Source organism: Setaria viridis, chromosome 2, assembly GCF_005286985.2.
Source record: "Setaria viridis chromosome 2, Setaria_viridis_v4.0, whole genome shotgun sequence".
Classification (NCBI taxonomy): domain Eukaryota; kingdom Viridiplantae; phylum Streptophyta; class Magnoliopsida; order Poales; family Poaceae; genus Setaria; species Setaria viridis.
Window position 1 is genome coordinate 9,874,832 of NC_048264.2, and position 24,752 is coordinate 9,899,583.

General features: G+C 44.6%; 1 protein-coding gene and 1 long non-coding RNA gene across 2 annotated transcripts; both read right to left on the reverse strand.

Annotated features, from left to right (window-relative positions):
* Window positions 1-1,974: 1,974 nt before the first annotated feature.
* On the reverse strand, window positions 1,975-4,187 carry LOC140221980 (uncharacterized). Its single transcript, XR_011897480.1, has 2 exons — window positions 3,691-4,187; window positions 1,975-2,915 (listed from the first exon to the last, which is right to left on the reverse strand). It is a non-coding gene; the product is annotated as an uncharacterized lncRNA (long non-coding RNA).
* Window positions 4,188-21,447: 17,260 nt separating this feature from the next.
* LOC117844072 (transcriptional repressor ILP1) lies at window positions 21,448-23,365 on the reverse strand. Its single transcript, XM_034724848.2, has one exon. It carries the CDS (start codon window positions 22,906-22,908, stop codon window positions 21,448-21,450), a length of 1,461 nt encoding a protein of 486 aa, XP_034580739.2. The 5' UTR covers window positions 22,909-23,365.
* Between the last annotated feature and the right edge of the window lie 1,387 nt (window positions 23,366-24,752).

Below are 24,752 nucleotides of genomic sequence, written 5' to 3' on the forward strand. Positions count from 1 at the left end.
AGTCCATGCCAAGAATCACATCAAAAGGCTCCAACGGAATCACCACTAAGTTAGCAATAAAATCCTCATCCGCAAGAGTGACAACACAGCTTGGACAAACTATAGAACTCGAGACAAGCCCTCTAGCAGAACTAACAACGATAGCCTCCCCAATCCTTTCAACAAAAAGACCCAAACGACCAACAAAAGCCTCTGAGATGAAAGAGAAACTAGCTCCAGAATCAAAAAGAGCATGAGCATCATAAGAATCAACTGAGATGATACCTGTTACCACGTCACCACGATCTCTAGCGTTAGTGGCAGGCATAACATATGCCCCTGGAACGCCAGACGAAGAAGAGGCACCCGAAGTAGGACCCGTCGGAGTGGGAGCCCATGGAACCATGGGTGCTGAAGGAGTAGCATGGGGCATCCAGTAAGCCCCAGTCTGAAGTGTAGGGGCAGCTGATGGAGTCACCGGTGGCGCTAGCAAGTACTGAGGTGTAGGGGCAGGTAGGTACTGCTGCGGTGGCGGTGCAGGTAGGTGAGGAGTAGAAGATGCAGCCGCCATCATATGGAATGCACCATTGGGAGCTGAAGAAGACACTAGCTCCCAACGAAGCTTGGCATCAGGATTCTTCCTACAAACCACGTCCTTGTGATCTTGACCACAAATAGAGCACTTGCCGGACCATCGGCACTCTCGAAGACGATGCGCATCTCCACATTTGAAGCACACCATCCCCGTGCCAGGTTTGGGAATGGCACGATACTGAGGAGTACTCCCTCCTGGAGTACGAGACTGAGCTAAACCACCACGGTACGGCTGGTGACGCTGAAACTTGCCCTTCCTATGAACATGACCACCAGAATGGACCTTCTTGTCACCCTGACCACGAGACTGGTCACCACTCAAAGACTTATTTAGATCAGCTGTGACCTGAAGCTGCATCTCAACTCCCAAGGCTTTCTCTACCATGGAGCGAAAGTCTGTGACTTCAAAGGCACCCAACACATGGCGAATTGAAGGCTTAAGGCCTTGACGAAATTGCCTTGCTTTCTCTGCATCATCATGGGCCACATGTGGAACAAAGCGAACAATCTGGTTGAACCCCACCTCATACTCAGCCACTGTCTTCCTTTCCTGCACATAGTTATTTAGCTCAATTTTCATCTTGTCCAGGAAGGTCACTGGGTAAAACCTCCTCTCAAACTGCCTAACAAACTCAGGCCAAGTTAAAGAACCATGCGCAGCCGTGCGAGCTGACTGCACACCCTTCCACCAAATCCGTGCCTCACCCTTTAGTAATTGTGCCCCATAACGAACACGATCATGAGCTGACACCTCAAAAGCTTCCATCTTATCCTCCACATATGACAACCAATCAGCAGCCTGAATAGGAGTACCACTGCCATCAAAACTATCGAGCTTCATGCCAACCCACTCTCTCAGCGAGACACCACTCTCAGGGCCAACTGGGGCAGCAACTTCCTGAGTAGAGGTAGTAGGATTAGGTTGTGTTGCACCCGCACGAGCAGCCTGCCTCAAAGTCCTCATCTCATTTTGCATCTCACGCATTGCGGCAAGTAATTCTGCTTGACTAGTGCCATCAGCTTGGGCACCGCTCGCTGGTCGTGCCCGACCTTGCTTCTTAGGTGGCATAACTGCAGCCACCACAAGACACAAACAACACAAATATCAAGCTCCAACAATTTAAAGTATGCATAAAGACAAAATAATCCATACACACCAATATACCCGTACCCAACCTACAAGTGCAAGTGTGTCAAATTAGACTTTATTTTTTCCTAGGATTAAATTAACCTAAGCTCTGATTACCAACCGTAACACCCCAAGAAAAACAAACGCCACCTTAGGATGCTACTAAGCCACATCGGACAAAAGGGACAGATTTTGACAGCATCTTCCCTAAATCAGGAACACCGCGGAAGCAAGAAACAATAAGATATGAAAATAGATAAAGCACACTAGCATAAATAAAAGATCCTAACATGAAATTCAAACGATTAAGGCAAGGTTTAACAAAGCTTAACCATCATTAAGCAACAAATAGACTCTCATAGAGAAGGACTTAAATATTACAGTATCACACTAGAGGATTTTGATTAAAGAGAAGTGTGTGACGTGCTGCTACTTCCCAACCCCCAAGCAAAGCATCCATCCATCAAGTACCTGAGAGGATAACAAAAAAATAGGGGTGAGATATAAAATCTCAGCAAGTAACTAGCTTTAACAAGCTATTTAAACTACAAGTTCATTAGACCATGGTTTAACTATTATCAGTAAGTGTATCTCCTCAATGAATAATAATAATAATAATAACTCCAACACCCTCGTACATAAATAAAACCAATTCGTCACCAAACCTTGGAGAAAATTCACTTGTCACCACCACTGCCAAATAAATACCATAGAAAACCGATAGCACCCTAAATGCAAATGCAATGCAAATGCCATGTCTCCTGCCTTCATACTCAACAAAGTATGAAGCTGCACCGTTATGCCCAATAAACGATGCTGTACCGGTACGGTCGCGGCTATCAAGCGGCGAATAACTCCATATGCCATGCATTGTGATGCAATGAAATGCAATGCCAAGACAGATCGCACAAAGAGAGTATACACCGCATATACCAGATAAGTCTCTCCTCATTTGACAACATAAACCTCATCATAATTATGCTAACAAGAGCCATTACCAAGTTATAAAGTAAAGAATAAGGTATATGTAATAACAACAGTAAGATGTGCATAAACTTGTAATTGAATGGATGATATTGGATAAGTTATCATTCTGAAATTTAAGGTGGAGGTAGGAAAAATAGCAAATTAAAGCTTGTAGCAACCACCGCTACGTTACTTGCCTCCCAATGAAGGAGATAGCCGCTCTAAGCGTGATCCGGAGCGTTACCACCTGTTTTGACACAATAAGATCAGAACATATCCTCAAACAACCATGTGCACACAGCAAGTAAAGCACCCATATAGCCCAACCCGTCAAACAAGCGACGATGGTAAACATCACCTAGGTTAACCGCAGCAGTGCTGCTTCACTTTTTTGTATCTTTAAAATTACAAAAGATATGACAGCAAGCAAATACATCTTAGAAAACTAAGGGAGAAATCTTACAACTTTGTTCAGATCCTTTATTTTTAGCATAATCCAAAGAGGGGTAAAACTGCAGTTGAATGTGAAGTACAGAATCTGTCTGAAATTTCGGGCAGCAGCATACAAAAATTCATATCTCCCAAACCCCTTGTCCAAAAATTCTAAAATTTTGTCAGGACATATATCTCTGAGAAACTTAAAACTTTGTTATTATGGGTTTCCACGAATTCCATCCTTAAGATCATCTAATACATCTCTGAACATCTGCTGTCAAAAATCTGGACATTCAGAAACAGCGTCCAAACAATATTCAATAACTGAAGGTATACTCCACCAAAAAATATGAAACTTGGACAGCAGTTACATCTCATAATTCTCTACAACTTTTGTATGATCCACTTTTGGAGGAGAAATCGTTTAGGTCACCAAATCTACAAGGACAGCAGCACTGCCCGAGCTACAGGACAGCACACCTTAAATCGACCTTCAAACCGTGTTTTCCCCAACAAATCCACTAATCCTCAGGACCAAGAACCTCCTAAAAACATCAATTAGCAGATCTAAAGTGGATTCACCTCACCTTAGTCGTTCCCCAAACCCTAGGGCAGCGGGAAGATATGGGGAAAGGACCGATCTACATGGAAGATGCACCTTTCTTGCTCCTCTTGTTGTCCTCGATCCGTTTTGCTAGTTCCCCCCAAGGGTTTGCTGCTGTAGAGAGGGGATTTAGGGAGGGGAAGCCATGGGAGAGCAGGGAAGGAGGAAGAAACGTGAGAAGGAAGAGAGGACCGGTCTGGATAAGATGGGAGGGGGGCAACGGGCCAGGGAAAAGGGTTGGGCTGGCTGGGCCTTTGATTTTTTTTTAGTGTGTTACAACCAGCGCAAAGGCGTCAAGCTCTGAAGGAAACCTGATCTCTGACTCCTCGTGGTACCGGAGTATGGCTGGCGCCCTCCAATACCTCACGCTCACACGGCCTGACATAGCCTACGCCGTCCAACAGGTTTGTCTACATATGCACGCCCCTCGCACCTGCCACGCCAACATGCTGAAGCGCGTTCTCCGGTATCTCAAGGGCACCATTGGTTTCGGTCTTCACCTCCTCGCCACGGCTGCGCCGTCGTTGCTTGCCTACACCGATGCCGATTGGGCTGGCTGCTCGGACACTCGCTGGTCCACGTCGGGATTTTGCATCTTCCTCGGCGATTCCCTGGTGTCTTGGTCCTCCAAGAGGCAAAACACAGTCTCCCGGTCCAGCGCGGAGGCTGAGTATCGCGGCATTGCCAACGCCGTCGCGGAATGTTCCTGGCTGCGGCACTTGCTTGGCGAGCTACACCATGGCGTCCAGAAGGCTACGGTTGTGTACTGTGACAACGTGTCGTCCGTATACATGTCTCGTAATCCAGTTCATCACCGACGCACAAAACACATCGAGCTCGACATACATTTTGTTCCGGAGAAAGTTGCCCTTGGCGAGCTTCGCGTCCTTCATGTGCCAAGCGACAGACAGTTTGCGGATATCTTCACGAAGGGGCTTCCGTCTGCGCTACACGAAGATTTTCGAGCCAGTCTCTGCGTCGGCCAAACCAACGCTAAGACTGAGGGGGGGGGGGGGGGTGTTAAGCTGGCGTCTACAACTACCTGCGCTTCTTCCGGTTCTTCACGCGCACCCCGCCATGCACGCCAGGCTCCCTGAAGAATCGTTCAGTTAGTTAGATAGGAACTGTTCTGTACTTGTATATAATTTGTACATCGGTGATCAATACAGAGTGCTGTTCATCCGAGTTTGTTTCTACAGATAGCTGTATGTTATCCGGTGAAATGGAGTCCATGGAGATAATATAAAGGAATCAGAAACACAAAAATGGCGAGTGAGTAAGTGCATTGAAAGAGAATGTCCTTTCCCCGATTCATTCTGGAGCCGGTTGCATTTGCGTTCTTATCTAACACCAGTAGAAAACTCACCTTCCATCCACCCCTTTTATCCCCGTTAATATTTGATCCGGGACTAAAGGTTCACCAACTGGTTGGTAATACAAATCGAGACTAAAGGGTTTCCCACGAGTTAATACAAAAGGATTGCATCCCTTATATAGTCAGATGTGCTGTGTAGGTGGGATGGCAAGGAAGCTACACGCGAGGTTTGAGGTTGAGTGACCTGGGACTAAAGAACGCCTCTTTTGTCTCGATTACTTTATCTCAGATGATTTTTTGGGAGATTTGCTCCCTACTAACTAAGATAAAAGGTCAGCTGTAGAGCCATGATTACGCGTGCATAGTAACGAGTCTGTCTATTACCTTCATTTTGGTAGGAGAGGATCGTTGGTGTAGGAGTATGAGGCACTGGGAAATTGGAATCAAGCTGTCGCTTCAAAAGCTTTCTGTGTAACAATGAAGCAGCAGGGTGAAATGCCTTGCCACCGCTGTTTTTATTTCTTCCTTGATGTTGGAACACGGATATGAAGTGCAACAACAACCACTAGATCTGCCGCTTCCTACAATAATGCTGGAGAGTGGAGCCTAAAGAAAGCTTGAAACATCAATTGCGTGCTTCTACTAACAAAACAAATATGCAATACTACGAGAGACCCTTGAGATGCCGCTTGTTCCTGTTGGGCCTATATCCTTGATCATTCATCCTGTTGCATCTCTGGTTCCGCTTGAATCTATACAATCATCACATGATTTCAAATATAAGCCAAGGAGTGATGCTTCTATAAATAATGAAGAAATGTTCAAATGCATGTCCAGGGCTCAGTAGTTGTGACGAGGGAGTTTATTTATACGGTTGAAGAGTGCGAAAACTAGGCCGGGATTGCATTAGATATGTTCTTGCATGAGATGTGTCCATGATTCTGCGTGCGTCGTCACAACTCTGAGTCTCGATTAACCTCTTGTACATAGACACTGCATATGAGTACGGGTTATCATATTATTTGTTCACTGACATGCTTGAGAGAGGGCCATTTGCCGCGTAAAGAGTGTGAGGCATTGGGAATCCATCAACTGCTCGGTCCGCAATCTTTGCAACAGAAGGATACCACAAAATGGTGTGCATATTTGTTCTTTGGAGTCTCGAACAAAACGGACATTATATGTTGATGCATTTCTGCACGCGGGAACATGGTTGGGCATGTGTAGTTGTGCTTTGCTGGTGTCTAGTGTAGATCCTACCTCTCTTTCTCTTTTCTTTTCGAAACATATGGTTTTTCCAGAGTCTTGATCCATCATCAGCTTTGTCGGCTCTAGGCTAATCTTCTCAAATGCAGATTAAGCTAATAAAATAAACATGTTCATGCAGACGATCCCAGTTTCAGGGATATACTGAAAACCGGTTTTCAAAAACTGCAAAACACAGCAAAACAAATCATGCTCAACACGCGACTTCACATGAAAAGTTATAATTTTTTGTGTAATTGCTAGCACTACTAGAGAACAGGGCATCACTGCCGGCCCTCAAACCCCATCACCGCCGGTTTTGAATCCGTCGTATCCAATTTGGCAGTGATGGGGTACCCATAACCGGCAGTGAAAGCTTATTAAAAAAATAAAAAAAAATCCATGCCGCCCTGCCGCCGCCACCACCCCTTGCCGCACACCCCCACCCTGCTGCCGCCACCCAAGTAGCACGCCTCGCTAGAGCCCCATCGCCACCCGAGAGAGAGAGGGAGGGAGGTGGTGCACTTGGATCTGAGAGAGGCGGCCCCGCCACCGCTGCGGCTCCACCGGCCACCAACGGCCGTTGGTCCCGCTGGATCTGACCAGCCTGCCACTGCCCGCCAGATCCCGTTGCTGCCGCCGCCGCATTGGCTCCCCTATTGCAAATCCGCACGCCACCGCATCTGCTCCAATCGCAGCCCCGCTTGCCGCCGCATCCGCCCCGTGTGCTGCTACTGCTTCTCACCCTGTTGCCGCTTCTCTATAATTGTTTCCAATGCTTTTTAAATTTGGAGCCATTGAGCAGACATGCCTAGCTAGCTTCTGGCTGATCCTCCTGATGTGCCATTTGGTCCTTCGGCCAGGCTGGCCTTTCATACAACATCTCCGACTGAAACTTGCACGCTCTATTGCAGTGGAGGGAATGGCCGTGGCTAACGCACAACTGCTCCATGCGCATCCAAGTTGACTGCTCCTGACGTCTCCTAAGCCGAGCTACTGGCCTTGATACATACATATATGTGCACTGAGCTACTGTTCTACTTACTACCGCATTCCTATGGAAATTACTATGCAGCATATTGCATATAATTAAGAAGTTAGCTTACGGACCTAGGGATGAAATATTGGAGTGTATATGAAGAAACTATAGAGATATATACAGGGAAGACAATTCTATTGCGTAGCAGGCATCAGAAACTTGAAACTAGCCTAGCCGATAATGCCCTCTTAGCTCGATTTTGCACAGTTCACGAATTCAAAAAAATGGATAGCCCTTTTTTTACTACCTCATTATTTTGAGGGTCCGTGGTAAATATATAGCCGTGACCCTATGGAGAAAGAGATATCGAAGTCTATATGAAGAAACTAGAAAGATATATACAGTTACGATAATTATTATGCATACTGCAGGGTGCCGTGCTCTCTGTAATCAACAAGTAGTTGAAATTTATAAGTGGCTTCAAGTTCGTTGTCACAACATACCAGACCATGGCACAGTAGGAAAGTACTTCGGTGCTGTATGGGACCAAGCAAAATAAAATTCTACTCCCTCCGTTTCAAATTATACATCGTTTTGGCTTGTCTAGATACAAATTTAACTACACTGGAAGTTCTGACTGGGGCATCAGGAAGCGTTAGGGGTTTGGGTAGGGAGAGGTCCAACCAGGGTTGGTAATGGATCACGACCCTTATGCCTCCTTCACAATCCAACTTAGCCTTATCTATTTTTAGTTCAAAATTATATTAATTTATGGTCCGGTCCTTATTGAACCCGATCCATAAATTTGCTAGGCTAAATTAGAGTGCCCTTTACCACCCCTAGGTCCAACAGCAGTATGGTGAAATGTGGTGCACTGGATTATCCGATGCCCGCCCAATGTGATTGTCGCATCATCCAGTGGCTCACTAGCTTTCTTTTAGCCGTTAGAGCAACAGACCAGACAAGGGCACAGTAGGAAAGTACTTCGGTGCTGTATGGGATCAAGCACCATAAAATTCTACTCATCCGTTTTGAATTATAGGTTATTTTAACTTTTCTAGATAAAAATTTAATTTAGCCGGAAGTTCTGACTGGTCATCAAAGGTAGGGAGAGGTCCAATAGCCATATGGTGAAATGTGGTGCATTGGATTATCCAATGGCCGTCCAATGTGACCATCGGATCATCTAGTGACTCACTAGTGTTTATTAGTTATTGAAGCAACAACTGTTTTAGTTAGATAAGCTATATATACGCCTTCTACTCACTCATTTGAAGTTGCTAGAGTGTGCTTAGAAATATTAGAGCACAAGATAGATCAAAAATACATCCATACCACCAAAATGCTAAGATTGATCATCCAAGATGATTAGCACATACTTATAGAGTGATTAGTTATAGATTAGATGCCTAGAATTTTAAGCGAGCAAGGTGTTGCGACCTTGTGTGGTTCTTAGCTAGAGTGAGCCAACCTTGTAAGCTTGGTGCACCACCGGGAAGTCTTCGATCCTCCAATTAGGTGTGGAGTTGCAACGTCAATGACCTCTGAGAAGCAGGTTGTGTCATGGGTGCGGGGTGCCTCTCTCTCTTCTTATTCTTGACACAGACTAGCAGTTGTGTGTACCCGGCATGAAACAGGGAACACTTGTGAACATATGTCCTCTATTCCTTTTTTAGGTTTTCATACAAGTTGCTGTGTGAAAATTATGAATGTTTCTGAAAAGCGCAGAGCAATGGAGGACAGATGCCTGTTACACGTCCTGTTACACGTAAACATGTAAGCCGAACAGTCGGTCTCCTCCACCTCCTGTTGAATTTGTCTTCCTCTCAACAGCCCCTCAACGAGTGGTTAAGAATTAAGAAAAATCATATTGTGACTGGTGTCTTAGGAAGTTATTCTTGGTTGGAAGTTTCACTAGTAGAGAATTAGCTTTCGATGTGTCCCCTTTTATCCCGGTTTAAAGTTGATCCAGGACAAAAGGTTCACCAACCGGGACTAAAGCTCGGTCACTGGTGGGGGGTTCACCAACCGGGACCTTTTATCCCGGTTGCAAAGGCTAGTAGGAAAAAAAGACTCTGAGAGGCCTTTTATCCCGGTTTGAAACACCAACCGGGATAAAAGGGTCGAGAGCCTTTTATCCCGGTTTATGATACCAACCAGGATAAAAGGGGGTCATTTATCCCGGTTGGTGTTTCAAACCGGGATAAAAGGATTCCAACGAGGTAACTGAAAGAGGGCCAAATCCCTCGAACCCTTTTATCCCAGTTTGTAATACCAAAGGATAGCATCCCCTATATAGTCAAATGTGGTGTGTAGGTGGGATGGCAAGGAAGCTACGCGCGAGGCTGGAAGTTGTGGGTTCGAATCCTACGCAGCGCGCACGCACATATTTCGCGTGAAAAATCGCGTGCCTAGGATTTTTTTTTTCAGCACCTGCGTGGTGACCCGTTTTAGTCCCGGTTGAGTGACCCAGGATAAAAGACCCCCCCTTTTGTCCCGGTTGGTTTATTCCGGATGGATTTTCGGGAGATTTGCACCTTACCAACCGGGACTAAAGGCCAATTCTCTACTAGTGTTTCTTCATCACAAACTCATATTTCAACTTGGCCACTGAATATATCAGCACTGACAGCACATCTATTCACCAACGGTCTAAATATATAAGCACTGAAACTCATATTTAATTGAGTCCATACATTTGGACCAACCAAGTATCATCCGAAACCAATTTCAATCTTAGTAGCTCATAAAGTTCCCAACTAAAACACTACAGATGTAAGCCAAGAGGGCATCACAATGCCTCATCACCGATATAAATGCAAAGTAGTGTCGGGTCCCGTTATGGCTGCCGTTCCTTCCCCAACAACTGCTTGGATTGATCCAGAGGATTTGGGAAGCAGTTATGTGCGCGGTACTGGGTAACCGGCCAAAGCACAAGCGACATCACCGATTCCTACCTACCGCTCTATGTGGTGGTCGTCTTGTCAACACAATGCCAGGTACCCCAACTTTATCTTAAACATCAACAGAAAGAAAACAAAGAACGAGATAGGGTTCTGTAAGTACCCTGGACCGGGGCCATTGCCAGAGACATTGGTTGCTCTATTATTAACTGGAGTAAACATGCATCTTGGTTGACTTTAGTCGATGCATGCGTACAAATTTGACGTGAGAAGACATCTACAGCAATGTCCATCGAACGCTTATTGATGTTACTAAGCCTAGCTAGTACTTATGGATGTTGCTTAACCTAGTAATGCCTCCATGTATTAATAATACATGATGTTTTGGACATCAAAAACTAAAATGAGTATATTTTGTTGGTCCTAAACATCATACATCAATTAGTTGACATACTCTCTCCATTCTGTTTTGATAAATATATTTAAAAAATGATATTTTTATAGATAATTGCCCTATTTGCAACCAACATGGCCAAACCAATAAATCGCATGGACAACAATATGAGTCATTGTGGCAAAAACAGTGGAGGGCTAATGAGGATAGCCTTATTTGTGTTAATTGGATCATAAGCTGGGTTTTTTCCTTGATCATTGTGTCAAGATGAAATGTGCCTATCAAAAGAGAATGGAACAAGTAGTACTCAAGATTATACCTTGAAACCTGATTTCTATAAATGTAAACCCACCAAGATCCATATATGTCATGCCGAGGTAAGGCAACGATGATGTGCTTTCGTGTTCACACGATGCCTGTCACACTGCGTGTCTCAGAGGAGATCAAATTTTCCTGTCATCTGCTAGGTTCATCCGTAGGATTAGAAGGTGTCAGGAATAAAAGGCATTGACGAACATTGCCATCCTGCAAGTACGATGTCTGCAGCATGTTGTACGGTCTGCTGCAGTACACAAGAACCTCTGTGTTCTTCTCCCTCGCAGTCTCCGATGACCTTGGACTCTGACTGTGGTTTAGTTATTCTTGGGTTGTCCAGAGCAGCGCCCTACTATTTGGATGCATAGAATGCTTGTCCCATGTCGTGGGCTTGGTGCCACACAGTTTAGAAAAGTATGACAATACAAGGCAAAAAGAAAAAATTTCCACATCCTCACGAGATGCCGTGAAAACCTTCCTTATAATAAACGTTAGGACACCAGATCAAATACTGAAACACAATATGTACCATTAATAGGCACTTCAATTCGCAGTACACAAGAATCAAATGCTGAAACATAATTTGCTGAAACACTTCAATATGTGTCCAATGCAACTGCAATTTGCACGCAATAGAACCTCTCGCGTACACAGCTTGCCTTTCCTCTGTTGCGTGCATGGCACGGTCTGTTCTATGTCGTTAACTAGAAAAGTTCATGCTGGCTAAAGTTCCAGGGGATTCGAGTGTTTAATCACACTTGCTGTTTGGAACAAAAAGGAAACCACACTTTAGTTACAGATACAAGGCAATAAAAAGAAAAAGAAAGCACTACAACTTCATGATGGCTAGCGGAGGAGACCATGCCATACGTTCCTGGGGACTCTGACAATGTAGATTGAAAACTCTGGTTGGTGGTTCTGTTTTGATAAGTATATTTAAAAAATGAGATTTTTACAGATAATTGCCCTATTTGCAACTAACATGACTACGCCAATAAATCGCATGGGCAACAATGAGTCATTGTGGCAAAAACAGTGGAGGGCTAACGAGGATAAGCCTTATTTGCGTTAATTGGATCATAAGCTGGGTTTTTTCCTATATCATTGTGTCAAGGTGAATGTGCTTATCAAAAGAGAACGGAACAAGTAGTACTCAAGATTATACCTTCAAACCTGATTTCTATAAATGTAAACCCACCAAGATCCATATATGTCATGCTGAGGGTAAGGCAACGATGATGTGCTTTCGTGTTGACACGATGCCTGTCACACTGCGTGTCTCAGAGGAGATCAAATTTTCCTGTCATCTGCTAGGTTCATCCGTAGGATTAGAAGGTGTCAGGAATAAAAGGGATTGACGAACATTGCCAAGTAGAACAGTGAGAATCCTACAAGTACGATGAACCTCTGTGTTCTTCTCCCTCGCAGTCTCCGATGACCTTGGACTCTGACTGTGGTTTAGTTGTTCTTAACAGAGAAGGGTGAGTTTATGTGAGAGAAGTTTCAATTGACGGCACACAAGGGACATTCACTATTTTTCGATGATATATTTTTAGATAATTGAAGAATATTTCAGCTTCAACCACCCCAATAGAGGAGGAATCAGTCCACATTTATTACATGCAATAGCTTAATGCTATCCACCGTGGTACTATTTTTCTTTCTTATCTGTAATCAGCTTGAAAGCTGAGGATTATGTAAAAACTTGGCTGTGTGCGGTCGTAGAGGCCGGAAACTATTCCATTTTCTAAAAAATATGCAGTATTTATATACAGAAAGTTGAAGGTACCATCATCTTCATAGCGTTCATTTTGTTTCCCAGGTATCTACCTATAGCATTCTTACGACGATAAGGTTCGACGCTTTTGCTCAATTCTTTCTACCTGAGTAGGCAACTGGCAAGTGTATGGTACCTGAGTAATTCAGTACTACACAACTTGTTATCACCGCCGCCTATATCACTGCTGGATTTACGAACCTGTCAAATTACGAAATGGCAGTGATATTATATTACTGCTCTCACTACCGGTTAGATTACGAGCCTGGGGTCTCGGACCCTAGCTGTGATGTGTGTGTACAGAGGATAAAAAAATATAATACAGCTGCATTGTAACTACGCAATGAAAAGTTTATCACAAGTTAATTATTACGACAATTACCTTTTCATTGCTCCAAGTACATACTTACAATGGAGCAAAGCACAGTGGCTCTTCTACATATTGTGTGCTAGACGGAGGGAATATCATGGCTAAGTCATTATTACGATCATTACCTTTTCCATAGTCCAGCCATGCGTGGAGCTCACTTTTTTATTGGATGAGTGTCGTCGTTAGCAGTCAGGCACCTCCACAAGACTGGCGCTTCATAGCACATCGTTAACTGTAGCCTGCAGGCTCTATGCAGGTAGACGGAATGGACGATACTCTCCGGCAGTTCCTCCGGGTAAATTCAAGATGACTGCTCCTGACGTCTCCTAAGCCTAGGTACCAGCCTACATACCACTGAGCTCCATTTGGAGATTGCATACCCTTACATATCACTGTATCTTTCGTATGGACACTCTACTATATAGTGCATTTGCTTATATAGAAGTCATAAGATAGGGATAATTTTGATGCTATAGTTAATAGGACCCACAAAATAAATTATGCTTTGCCAGGGAGACGTTCTGCAGCCTGTGGGCTGTCTTCAATCAGAAAGTTGAAAATTAATAAGGAATGGCACAGCCCGTGACACTTGGTTATGAGATGTACAGCTTTGTAGCGTTCCTACTCTTTTGTCGCTTATATACTCCAATAATACGAAATTTGTAAGACGGAATTTGTAAGACGTACGTACGAAATTTGATAATGGACGAGTCCAACCAAAAAATTGAAAAAGATCACCTGGTAGAGTCAGGCAAGCACCCATTCACTATATCTAAAGTCCACCGCCGATGTTAAGGATAGATGTCAAATGGCTTCAAGATGTAGATAGCTATCATCAAAACCACTTTTGAGCGCTTGACTTGATGGTTGAGAGAATAAAGGGGACTTGAATCTAAACTACAAAAATATTATATTGATAAAATGGAAAATGACAGCCAGCACAAGAATGACAAACAAATATACTACATCCCAATGATGCTGATATTTAATCCACAGTTTTTGACCCAAGAATGAAGAAAAAGTTTTTCAGGGTTGCATCTCTTCTTAAGATAATTAATCTTGTTGCAATAGAAAGTTACTAATGTGGCCATTTGCTAATTTTTTTATTTTTTATGTGCATGATGATTGTAGTTGAAGTCATCCGTGATGTAACATGGAGAATTGGAGTTGAGGAAACACTTGACAGTGATTTCACTGGATAATGACATCGCTGGAAACTATGAAAACAGTTAGAAAAGCGCTCATTGACATAAAACATTTCAAGAAATAAACACACTATTTTGACCGAAGTCAGCCCACGAAGCCCCAACCTATTTTTTTTATTCCAAATCCATTTAGTTTGCTCCCACAGAGAGTTGAACCCAAGCTTGCTGGATTCTACTTAGGTGCTCTAACCATTAGGCTAGAGGTCTGTTCACATAAATAATCACACTATTATGTTAGAAACGGTGCATGATGACAACTATTCAACCTCACACACTTCCTGGCAAAATCCGCAATACCTCACTTACATATGTGGCTTGCCCCGAGGCTCAAGTTATGATACAGCATGATGACACAGCTTGTCTTTCTGGGTGGGGCTCTGCCCCCAACTTTATATCAAAAATATCAATTTCATTAAGGTCCCGTTTGGATCATTGGAATTGAATTCCATTCTAATAATCAAAATTTAGACACAAATTAATTAAGCTAATATAATTGTATGTGGAATATATTTGTATATTATTGTTGGCGATATGGGAGAGATACTTATGTGCTGCACTTCTATATAGGGAAGCGAGTTCAAGAGCGTGCTATAAGAATTGAATTCCATTCTAATAATCATAATCTATAGAATCAATTTCCATCTCCCACCCCATGAATTTAAGATAGGTTTATATCTAAACTTTGGAAAGTTATGGAATGCCACGTTCTAAGATAAATTAGCCTACTCCATTAAGTAGATTCCAATTCCTTCAAATGAAGGGATCCAAACGGGACCTAACAAAAATTGCCAGGTGGTTGGTGCGTAAGGTTAAGTAAATAGATAGAACTTGAGAAACTAGATGTTCAAATAGAGAGCGAATTCTATGCTAGACAACATGAGGGCATAAGCAGTGCAATGTAGGCCCGGGAGGCATTGGGAATAAGTTGCGATAACACGATGAGCTGCCTAGCCAAAGGAATAGGCACAAGCATTGTGCCATACACCAGGGTTGGACAAGGGTTCGAGAAAGTGTATCAGATATCCAAATGATGTTCAGGATCTCCATTTCTTTTGTGAAGGAATTTTTACACTAATTAATCCCTTAAAATATTCGGATGCAAGCGCTAACTGCATCGCAAATCATCACGTAAGAACTAACTACACAGTAAACATTACAACGTACAACTTCTCTGATTTCCCTTCTTTTCAGTGGAGATAAATAAATGTTTATACATTAGAGAACTAGGTCCGATTCTAACTTAATAAAATATGAATAAGTACGAGATCTCTATCAAACCTTAATAAAACCAACCTGATACATGTATTCAATTGGATCCCCTTCATGTATTATGGCACACCTAGGCTAGAGGCCCGGTGACATAGAGATAAGCCTGATCAATTATTACTGTTACTGACCAAAGGCCCCACCTGTAACCTATCAAGAAACTACAGTTTCCAGATGTAACTTAAGAAACAACAACCACTAGCCACCACCGTTAGGTGTATATGTTGTGAAGTTTATTGTTACAGGGTCAACAATCCCACTAAAATAGTGAACGCATCACAGCTGCAAAATACTCCGTATATCAATACTACCCTGCTACTTCATAAGAGCGTCCCAACTTTACCAATCTCAACAGCATTCATTTTTATATATAGAATAACATCTTCGAGAAATATCCATGGCAGCACTACTTTTACATATTTGTGCAGGTCCCATAACTCAAGAGATGGTTACAGATTGGTTATATTACGTGATCGTCTTTCTGAATGGAACCCTGCCGGTGATTTTATATGCATGTACCAGTCACATTTAATTTAGAAATTTACTTTTACTTGGAGAGTTCCCAGAAGCACCAGATAAACTAGATGTGAAATAGAGAGATACTTGGAGAATTCTAGCATTCCCACATTCACACTATGCAAAAGCAATAGAAAGTAGGCTTGGGAGCCATCAGGAATCAAGTTGCAACATCAATCCTTGGTGACTCGACTAGTCATAAGCATCTGCCATCACCTAGAGCGTGGGTATGGTTTGCTCAAAAAATGTAAAAGACTGACCTTCTCCTCCGATGAGTAATGTCCCTAACCTTCATTTCTGTTGTAAAAGAGTTTTGATGCTTATTAACAACTAAATTAATTGTACATATAAATATATATGTTTGGAAGAATGGGCATTTAATGTTGTCTGATTTTTCTTTTTCAGCATACAAAAAAATGGATAACAAGAGTCATGTTCCATCTTCCATTTGAGTTCCTCAACCCTAAACGCCGAGACCTTTATAAGCCACTAGTCCAACATGGAAGTTTGATTTTGACAAAGAAAACATCAAAAATATAAATCAAACAATCACACCCTTTGAAACTAGGATAATCTGTCAATATACAGTTTCAATCTCAAGAGAAGAAAAATGAAGGACAAGATCCGCAGTAGGAATAGGAACATAAGAACATAGATGCCAGCGCCAGCTACTTCTGTTAGGTGTACATGCAATGAACTTGAGTTTTATAGAGTCAACAATACAACAAAATAGTTAACAATATATACATATATAAATACTAGCCTGCTACTATAGGTGAGAACAAGGACCTTTGCTGGCGCTGATACAGCGTTCATTTTCACTACAGATGAGTGATAAACTTTTCTCCATGCCGGATTTTGAATTAACATGGCTATGCAGATCGAGTAGTCAGCGTCCCAACTCAACACTTATTGTTCGCGCAAAGAGATATTTTCCACAAGTGTAAGACTCAAAACAGGACATTAGTTGTTGATTAGAACCTCCGAGAAGAGCAGAACCGTAACTTAAGGGTGCTAGAATTGACTCCTCAGATGACTGGAGCTTATTGTTGATTAGTCAGTACAGCAGTTTGAAATGCCTTACACGACATTTGTTGTATCAAAAGCAGAGGTCTCTATGAAGAACAACCTTACGCTTTCCCTGCAAAGCATAGAAAATCTTCGACCACAACAGAATGAAGGTGGCTAAGAATGTCGATCTTATTGCTCGATATCTCTACTGACCAGCAGTGTCCCTTGTTGGCTTTGCCCAAGTATCAAACGCACGTCACTAAGAAACGATTTGTGCTGGTACCTTAATTTTTGAGTGCTGGCGGGCATGAATACCACCTGCCAGCACAAAAGGTGTAGTGGCCAGCTTGTTAAAACCCGTCACCACAAATGCATTTGTGTTAGCGGGTGACATAACCACATGCTAGCGCAAATGGATGCCAACACAAAGCGGGTGTCCTGGATGCGAATTAAAGCTGCGGAGGCAGCTGGTGCAAGACCATCTACCCTATCTTTTTCTTCTCCCTCTCTCTCCACTGTTCTCTCTCCCTTATCTCCGGGAATGGAGGCGACGGGCGCAGGAGCGGTGGGCGGTGGGGACGAGCGGCGGGCAGTGGGGTTGGGAGCGGTGAGCGGCGGGGTCGGGAGCGGCGGTGGGCGACGGGCGGCAGGCATGGGAGCAGCGAGCGGGCTTTTTTTCGTAAAAATATCTGTGCTGGCGGGTGATGTAACCACCTGCCAGCACAGAGCGGTCTGTGCTTGTGGGTAAGCACCCGCCAGCACTGATGCCATTTGTGCTGGCTCAAGGTTGCTGGCGGGTGTTCGGCCCGCTAGCACAGAGCCTATTTAGCCGCCAGCACAAATCTTTTGTGGTATAGTGCATAAGTATAGGAAAATCTAAGAACTCAACATGAACACGACTATATATCACCTTCTTCTCTGTTGATTTCAAAGAGGGTTACATGGATATATATATAGGGGTAGCCCCTAAACTGTTTCACATTACTGAGACACGTTCATATTATCTAATACATGTTCACATGAAGTAATTAGCCATGGCACCTCGGTTTGCCATCAGTCATGTGATTCCTTGTTTGCTTTCAAGTCTATTCAAATTCCGCGTCAGGATTAATTTCCAACATCGCTTGTTTGAGCTTTTTGCAGTCTTCTTCTCCACCTAAATCAGAAAATCATTTTAGTTCTAAATTCTATACAGTTGTAAAAGGAGTATTACTGTTGGGCTTTAGAGGAAAGCTTATTCATAAGTCTTCCCAGTTTGAAAACATTTAATGATGTTGTGCTGCTGTCTTCCTACCCAAATTAACTTGCATCAGAATGATCCATGTAAACTTGGATTGGAAGTTGAAGCACAATAGCACTACTATTATACATACAGGATGTCCTCCCTGATGGTTGAAAGGACCCACAGCGATAGAATTAAAGATCTAGCTGTAGATCATATTACGAACAAATCGAGTGAGGGAAGGAATTCAATTGACAAGACAAAGGTTCATGGTCCGTACTCTATTTGTCAATTTCGTATGTAAGCAATTCCTAGTGCTAATGATTTGAACGCTCTTGCATTTTTCACTATACCACAGCCCCAAATTAGCGTCGGACGAGGGTTGCTATAAGTAGTAAAGCACCAAATTCGTTGAACAGTTAGTCGGTATAGCTAGACGTCGAATCCTCAGTCGGTATTCCTCGTTGTAGCAACTACAGATGTAGTCGGTGATCCGGGGCTGTGGTATGGTGTTTGTCGGTGTCGTAGAACACAGGGGGTGTCCCAGAGCCCCGCATGACGGCCCAGGCATGAGATGCGTGCTCAAGCCACCAACCAAATTTGGCCTAGGCACGACCCTGCACAATCCATACCCCTGCCGAGCATGACCACAGTCCACCTAGCTAGGATCACCCCTTGGCCCCTACCCACTATATGCTCAAGGGCTCAAGGTCAAACCACAACCTTGGTGCGAGGCCTGCGGAGTACTACCATATATGGCCGCCCAGCAATGGAAGGATAGGCTTGACGAGACAAGAGACACTGAATGCAGGCACTGTGTCTCGCAATGCCGCCTGACTCCCCATCCCATGGGGGCTGGCGGCCACATCTATTGGAAAACACCCAGGATTGCACACCAAAATATCTGAACAAGACAATGTACATGTAGAATATGCTCCTTTATTTGGAATCTCAATTATGTGTTTTGCTCGTACAGGTTCGTCTAGCTTCTCTTCATATATATAGAATGCACGGATCGGAGGAGTTCACAGGGTCACTAACTGACACATGATCATTATTTGAATAACAAGTAACACACGCACTCAACACATGGAAACTGCTCACTGCAGCCACCACTATGAAGACATGTACGTATAATATATACATATTTGAAAGCATTGGCACATACATCTTTCTAACTTTTCCTTTTTATAACATAGGAAAAATTTTGCTAACAGAGTCATGCTCCAATCTTCCCAGTGAGTTCATGAACCCTTAACCTAGATAAGACCTCCACAACGAAACCAGCATGTAACTTGCATTTTGATTAAACCACTCAAAAATATACATCAGACCCTTGAGAACTAGGACACTCCATGGATGAATTTACAGTTTGAATCTCAGGAAAAGAATAATCTAAGCAAACTGACCACCTTGACACTTTTTGGAAAAACAAAATAGATAATCATATTCACATTGACATCATTCACCTCATAAAACTTGGAACTCTGAATAGTACAAACAGACAAGACGGGCATCTCAAAAAATCCAACAACCACTCTAATTACATTAATATGTACACCCTTGTATACAAGTATCTCACTTACATAATTTTGTATCTCTCCGCCGTTCAAGGTCGTTGCTATATATCTATGCGATGCAGTGTAGGCTTTGTGCTGTAGAGTTTGCATATGAATGAGGTAACTCTGAGTATTCAGCATGCAAGGGTATGCAATAACCCAACTCAGTGACTCCATACACAGATGAACATGTATGCAACAAAGCCCACAGCTAGACTTGGGAGACGTCAGGATTACTCGACATTGATTGATCTTAGGGATTTGGGGGCCAGTAACGGACGAAGTTCCTTCAGCACTAAAGAGTTGGACTGATCCGAAGGATCTATGCTCCAGTTTCGCTTGCGGGTCAGGCTAGCTGGCACAAGAGCGTCCGAGTAAACCAAATCCGCTGTACCTGCCACTCGATGTGGTAACTATCTCGCAAATGCCTTGTGGTCCAATCTTTCTCATTTGAAGAAACAGCATAAGCTAGCTCTGAATTTATTTATCGATTACAGAAGGATCATTGCTAAGAAATGGTGCTTGAGGTCGAAACAGCAAACTGTAACCACAGAAATGTAAGGTTTCGCACTATGTAATGATTGTCTTTCAATTCTTCTTCAGTAGCAACATCTGTCTCAGGTTCATTACATCTGCTGCTATTCTGGCCATGCCTCCACAACAGTCTAAATAAAGCAACTGCATGCCTGCACCGATGCTTTAGCTTCATTGGGGAAGGAGAGCTGAGAGCCGGCGAAGCAGATGATGCGTGGGCCCAGGACATGCACGGGATTAATAAGAAGCTAGGATCTGAGAAAAAGGGAAGGTGCTGGCGTGGGGCCAGGTTTGACTTTCTAGCTGAAAAATGCAAGGAGGATTGAAGACGGGTGTACCATGCAGCAGAAAATGCCTTTGATGCTTTTACTACATTTATTACATGACGAACGGGGAAACACCATAAATTTGGAAAAAAAAACAGAAGAACAGTCTAGACTATACAATCAGAGTAACAAACCTAGCTAGACATGCCATCCACCAGCATCCACGCGGAGATGTGTAACAATAAGCTTGTTGGTGACGCCAAACAAGAAATATATCCACGATGGCATTGTTTTGTTCTGTTCTGAAGATCGAACTCGGAGCAGCAGATGGATTCCCAATGCCTCATACTCCTAAGTCCTAAGTGACCAGTGACCCTCTATTACGCATCTCAGCTATCGGGGAATACGATATGCCTCATGTATACTCACCTGCAGTGGCTGCATACACGAGATGTTCATCACTTTGTATCCGTGACCTCTCTTATTCATGTAAGCGAACAGATAATATATAACACAACACCTTGATGTATGGGATATATAGACGATGATTAATCGAAGAAAGCATGACTCCCGGACTTATATTTAGACACCATGACACTGCAGATTCATTTCGAAGGACTACTCCTACATGTTAGCACAGATCCATGCAGATACAATAACTACTCTCCATGTCGAAGCAGTTCAAGGTCTGTTGTAGTCCTGCAGAATGCATGTAAAAGCAGTTCATGCCTGCATGAGAAAAACGACGGCAACACTAATTCATACACATACGTGTGCAGGACCCATGACTCAACAGATGGTTACAGTGATGGTCATTCTGAATGGAGCCCTGCCCATTACTTCATATCCACGCATCAGTCAACTTATTTCTTTGTGAGTTCCTCAGAGAAATCACACATCACTGAAATATAGTGGCAGAGCTCCTGCATATACACAAACTTCTTTTCTGCATCCTTCAAAGCACTGTCCAGGCTAGATATTTCCGAAAGAGCTTCATTAAGATGTGTTTCGGTTTTTACTAAAGCGCTTACTGTTGTCTTGTGAGTCTCCCTAAGCTTCCGGATGTTCTCTTGCAGGGCTTTATTTGCAACATCAGCTTGTTGAGCAATGGACAAGAATTCCACGCTTCCTGAGGCAAAAACAGATGCTGCAGGTACAGCACCACTAAGAGAGTGCTGGTGATGGGAACCCACAGAGTATCCAAATGCCTGCGGCTGAACCTGAGCAGAAGCTGGTGCACCATTTGCTGTTCTTTGAGCAGAAGCATCATCCACCCTCCTACCAAGCCCCTTCCTGGATTGCTCCTCCTCCCACCTCCTCTCTTCCTCATCGTCATCATCATCCATATTATCCTCAACCTCGCTGATCCCATCACTGAGAGCACCCAAACTGGCAGCAGGACCCCTGTTGTTGATCCCACCAAACACACCTTTTGTGCTCCTCAGGCTGTCAGTTGACTTGTCAGTGTACATTGCAATCCGACCCCCTGTCTCGTTGTCATCCTCATCACTGGACTCACCGCCAGCATTCTTGCTGCTGAGCACACCACCACCATCAAGGGAGATGTAACCTGGAGCTGCGTGCCTTGGCTGCTGCATTTGCTGCCGCTTCGCCCTGATGGCTTCAATAGTCGCACGGTCAGGTATCACTGGCCCTTCGTCCTCTTCATCTCCTCCCTCCTCTTCCTCAGACTTATCTTCGTCCTCCTTCTGCAAGGGTTTCCTTGGCCCAATGCTTGTCTCTGCCATAGGTTTGACCAGGCCTTTGAGAATAACCACTGGTTCTGTTGCAGCTGCCGTGGAGGTAGTAGGAGTGGAACTGGCAGGGGCTCCAGCCAACCTCTGAGACCAGGGCTCAGGTGCCGGAGTCGGCGGTGGTGCACGCATGAGGCTGCCGGGGAGTGGGCGGGCGTTCTTTTGGAGCTCGTGCAGGCGCTCTGGAGTATACTCCCCAGCATGAGACTGGAAGTTGGAGGGCTTGGACGCCGACACCGCAGCAATAGCAGCCGCCGGCGAGCTCCTGTGCCGCTCCCTGGCGGGCGTGAGGCGATGGAGCGACGCCGCAGCAGGGGACGCCGTGCGGGCCGGGTACACGGAGGCCGTAGGGCGGCGGCGATGCGCGAACGGGCCCTCCTCGGCGTCATCATCGTCCTCATCGTCGGCGAAGCTGAGGCGGCTCGCCCCCTGGTGCCTCGGCGGCGACTTGGGCTTGGGCACCGTTAGGGTTTGGGTCTTGGTGGCGGGCTTGGAGTGGCTGCCGCCGTCTCCGTTAGCGTCCTCTTCGTCGTCCGCGCGGCGGCGGAAGTTTTTGCGGTGGCTACTCATACCGGCCCGCTCGGCTCGCCGGGACGGCACCACCGGAGAAATCCTGAGAAGTTTAGGGGATTGGATTAGGCCGGGGCGAATACGGAAGCCTTTGATTTGAAGGATGAGAAAGAGAATACGGGGATCGTACCAGCAGCGGTGGCGATGGCGGCGGCGTCTAGGGTTCTGGCAAGGGAGGCGGCGGTGCGGAGGCTGGTGGGAAGATCCGTGTGCTTAACTGCTTACGCGACAGAGAGAGAAAAGGAGGGTTGAGACGAGTGGGTTTCGTATCCGACTTCGGGCTCGAACCGACTTGTGATATCGATTTGAAGCTCACTAAGATAGGCCCAGTTAGGCTCGGGCCCGTTTGGCTCGTCGTCTTCACCAGCCAGCAGTGTTGGCATTCGCACACCATTCCTCGATTGCAAAACCCTAGGGTAGCCCCCCTCGATCGATCGGATACCATGGCGACGGCGAGGCTCCACTCCGCGGGGTTCTCCTCCGCCACTTCTCCGTGGCCTGATGAATGGTTTCGAAAACAGAGGAATGGTAGGAAATGCAGGAAACATGAATGTAAGAAGCGGCAAAACAGGGCATTGGAAAACGCATAAAAGATTTCAAAGAGGGCGTTTGGAACATAGGAATTAAAGAACAAAGGAACATTGAAATATGGAAATAATCATCATCATTTGAACTAATTAAACACTATTTATTTTTTAAAAGACAATAAGGATCATTTTCGTCTGGAAATGTAATGTAGTGCCACATCACAGCAGGTACTGTTTTATTTGGGTACTTCAGTAGTCTTTAATACAATGACTGTTCGCATGTCTCGTGGTGACCTAAGGTAAATATTCAATGTTGATCAAAAGGTTTGAAAATAACACCATTTGTAGGCAATCTGTACTACTAAGGGCTTTTTTGGCAGGGCTATGGCTGTGGCTTTTCTGATGAAACTGTTTTTTTGGCTCGGGCTTATCTGATTAGAAAAATGTTTGGTAAAACGGCTTCTTCTAGCTGTGTAACAAGGATAAAAAGGATGAAATGCCTATAATGCTCTTATACTTTTTATTTTTGTTTTTCATTTTTCTATATTCTTCTCTTTTTTTCTCAACTCTTTCTTTCCCCTTCTCTCTTCTTTTCTTTTTTTATTTCTCCTGTTCTCTTCTCCTATTCTTTCCCCTACCCTCCCTTCCTCTCTCTTTCTTATCCATTCACCCGTCACCTTCCTGCCTACCCCCCGACGCCGTCCTTCGCCTCCTGCCAGCGCCGCCGCCGTCCTCAACTCCCACGCACCCGCCCTACCGCCATCCTCCGACCCCCACGCCTGTGACTCCGCGCCGCCACCGCCATCCAGCCTCCCGTGGCCACGCCATTGCCGCCTTCTAGCCCACCGGGCCCTCACCGCTCCAGCCCTGCATCCGCGCCGCTGCTGCTGTCCGGCCTCCCTGCGCCTGCATCGACGGCGTCCTCCGGTCTCCTCGTGCAAGATGGGGACTTCAGCGACGGCAAGCTTGGACTTTGGCCCCCAAGGTGGAGATGAAGCCACAGAAATCTGGTATTTTGGGCTTCTCTCCTCTCCTGGCTCCTCTCAGCGGGACTCGCGGGGCTTCTCCCGCAAAGCCGTTTTGTGAGCACCCGTTTGGTAGGACTTCGTGAGAAGCCCCCCACCCTTTTCGAGATCTGTTAGGATGATAGGAATAGATATTTTCATGATAGACTTGATCCGATGGAGAAGCCGCTCAAGAAGCCCTACCAAAAGGGACCTAAATCATTGTATCATTCAGTCATCATAAATCAAAGTTAACTTTGTTATAGCAGTTGGAGTTAAATACGCTGATGACTACAAAGCTATGTATTACGGT

Bases quoted from the DNA above. Each gene is read 5' to 3' on its own strand.
- LOC117844072 (XM_034724848.2), bottom strand. From the start codon at position 22,908: ATGAGTAGCCACCGCAAAAACTTCCGCCGCCGCGCGGACGACGAAGAG.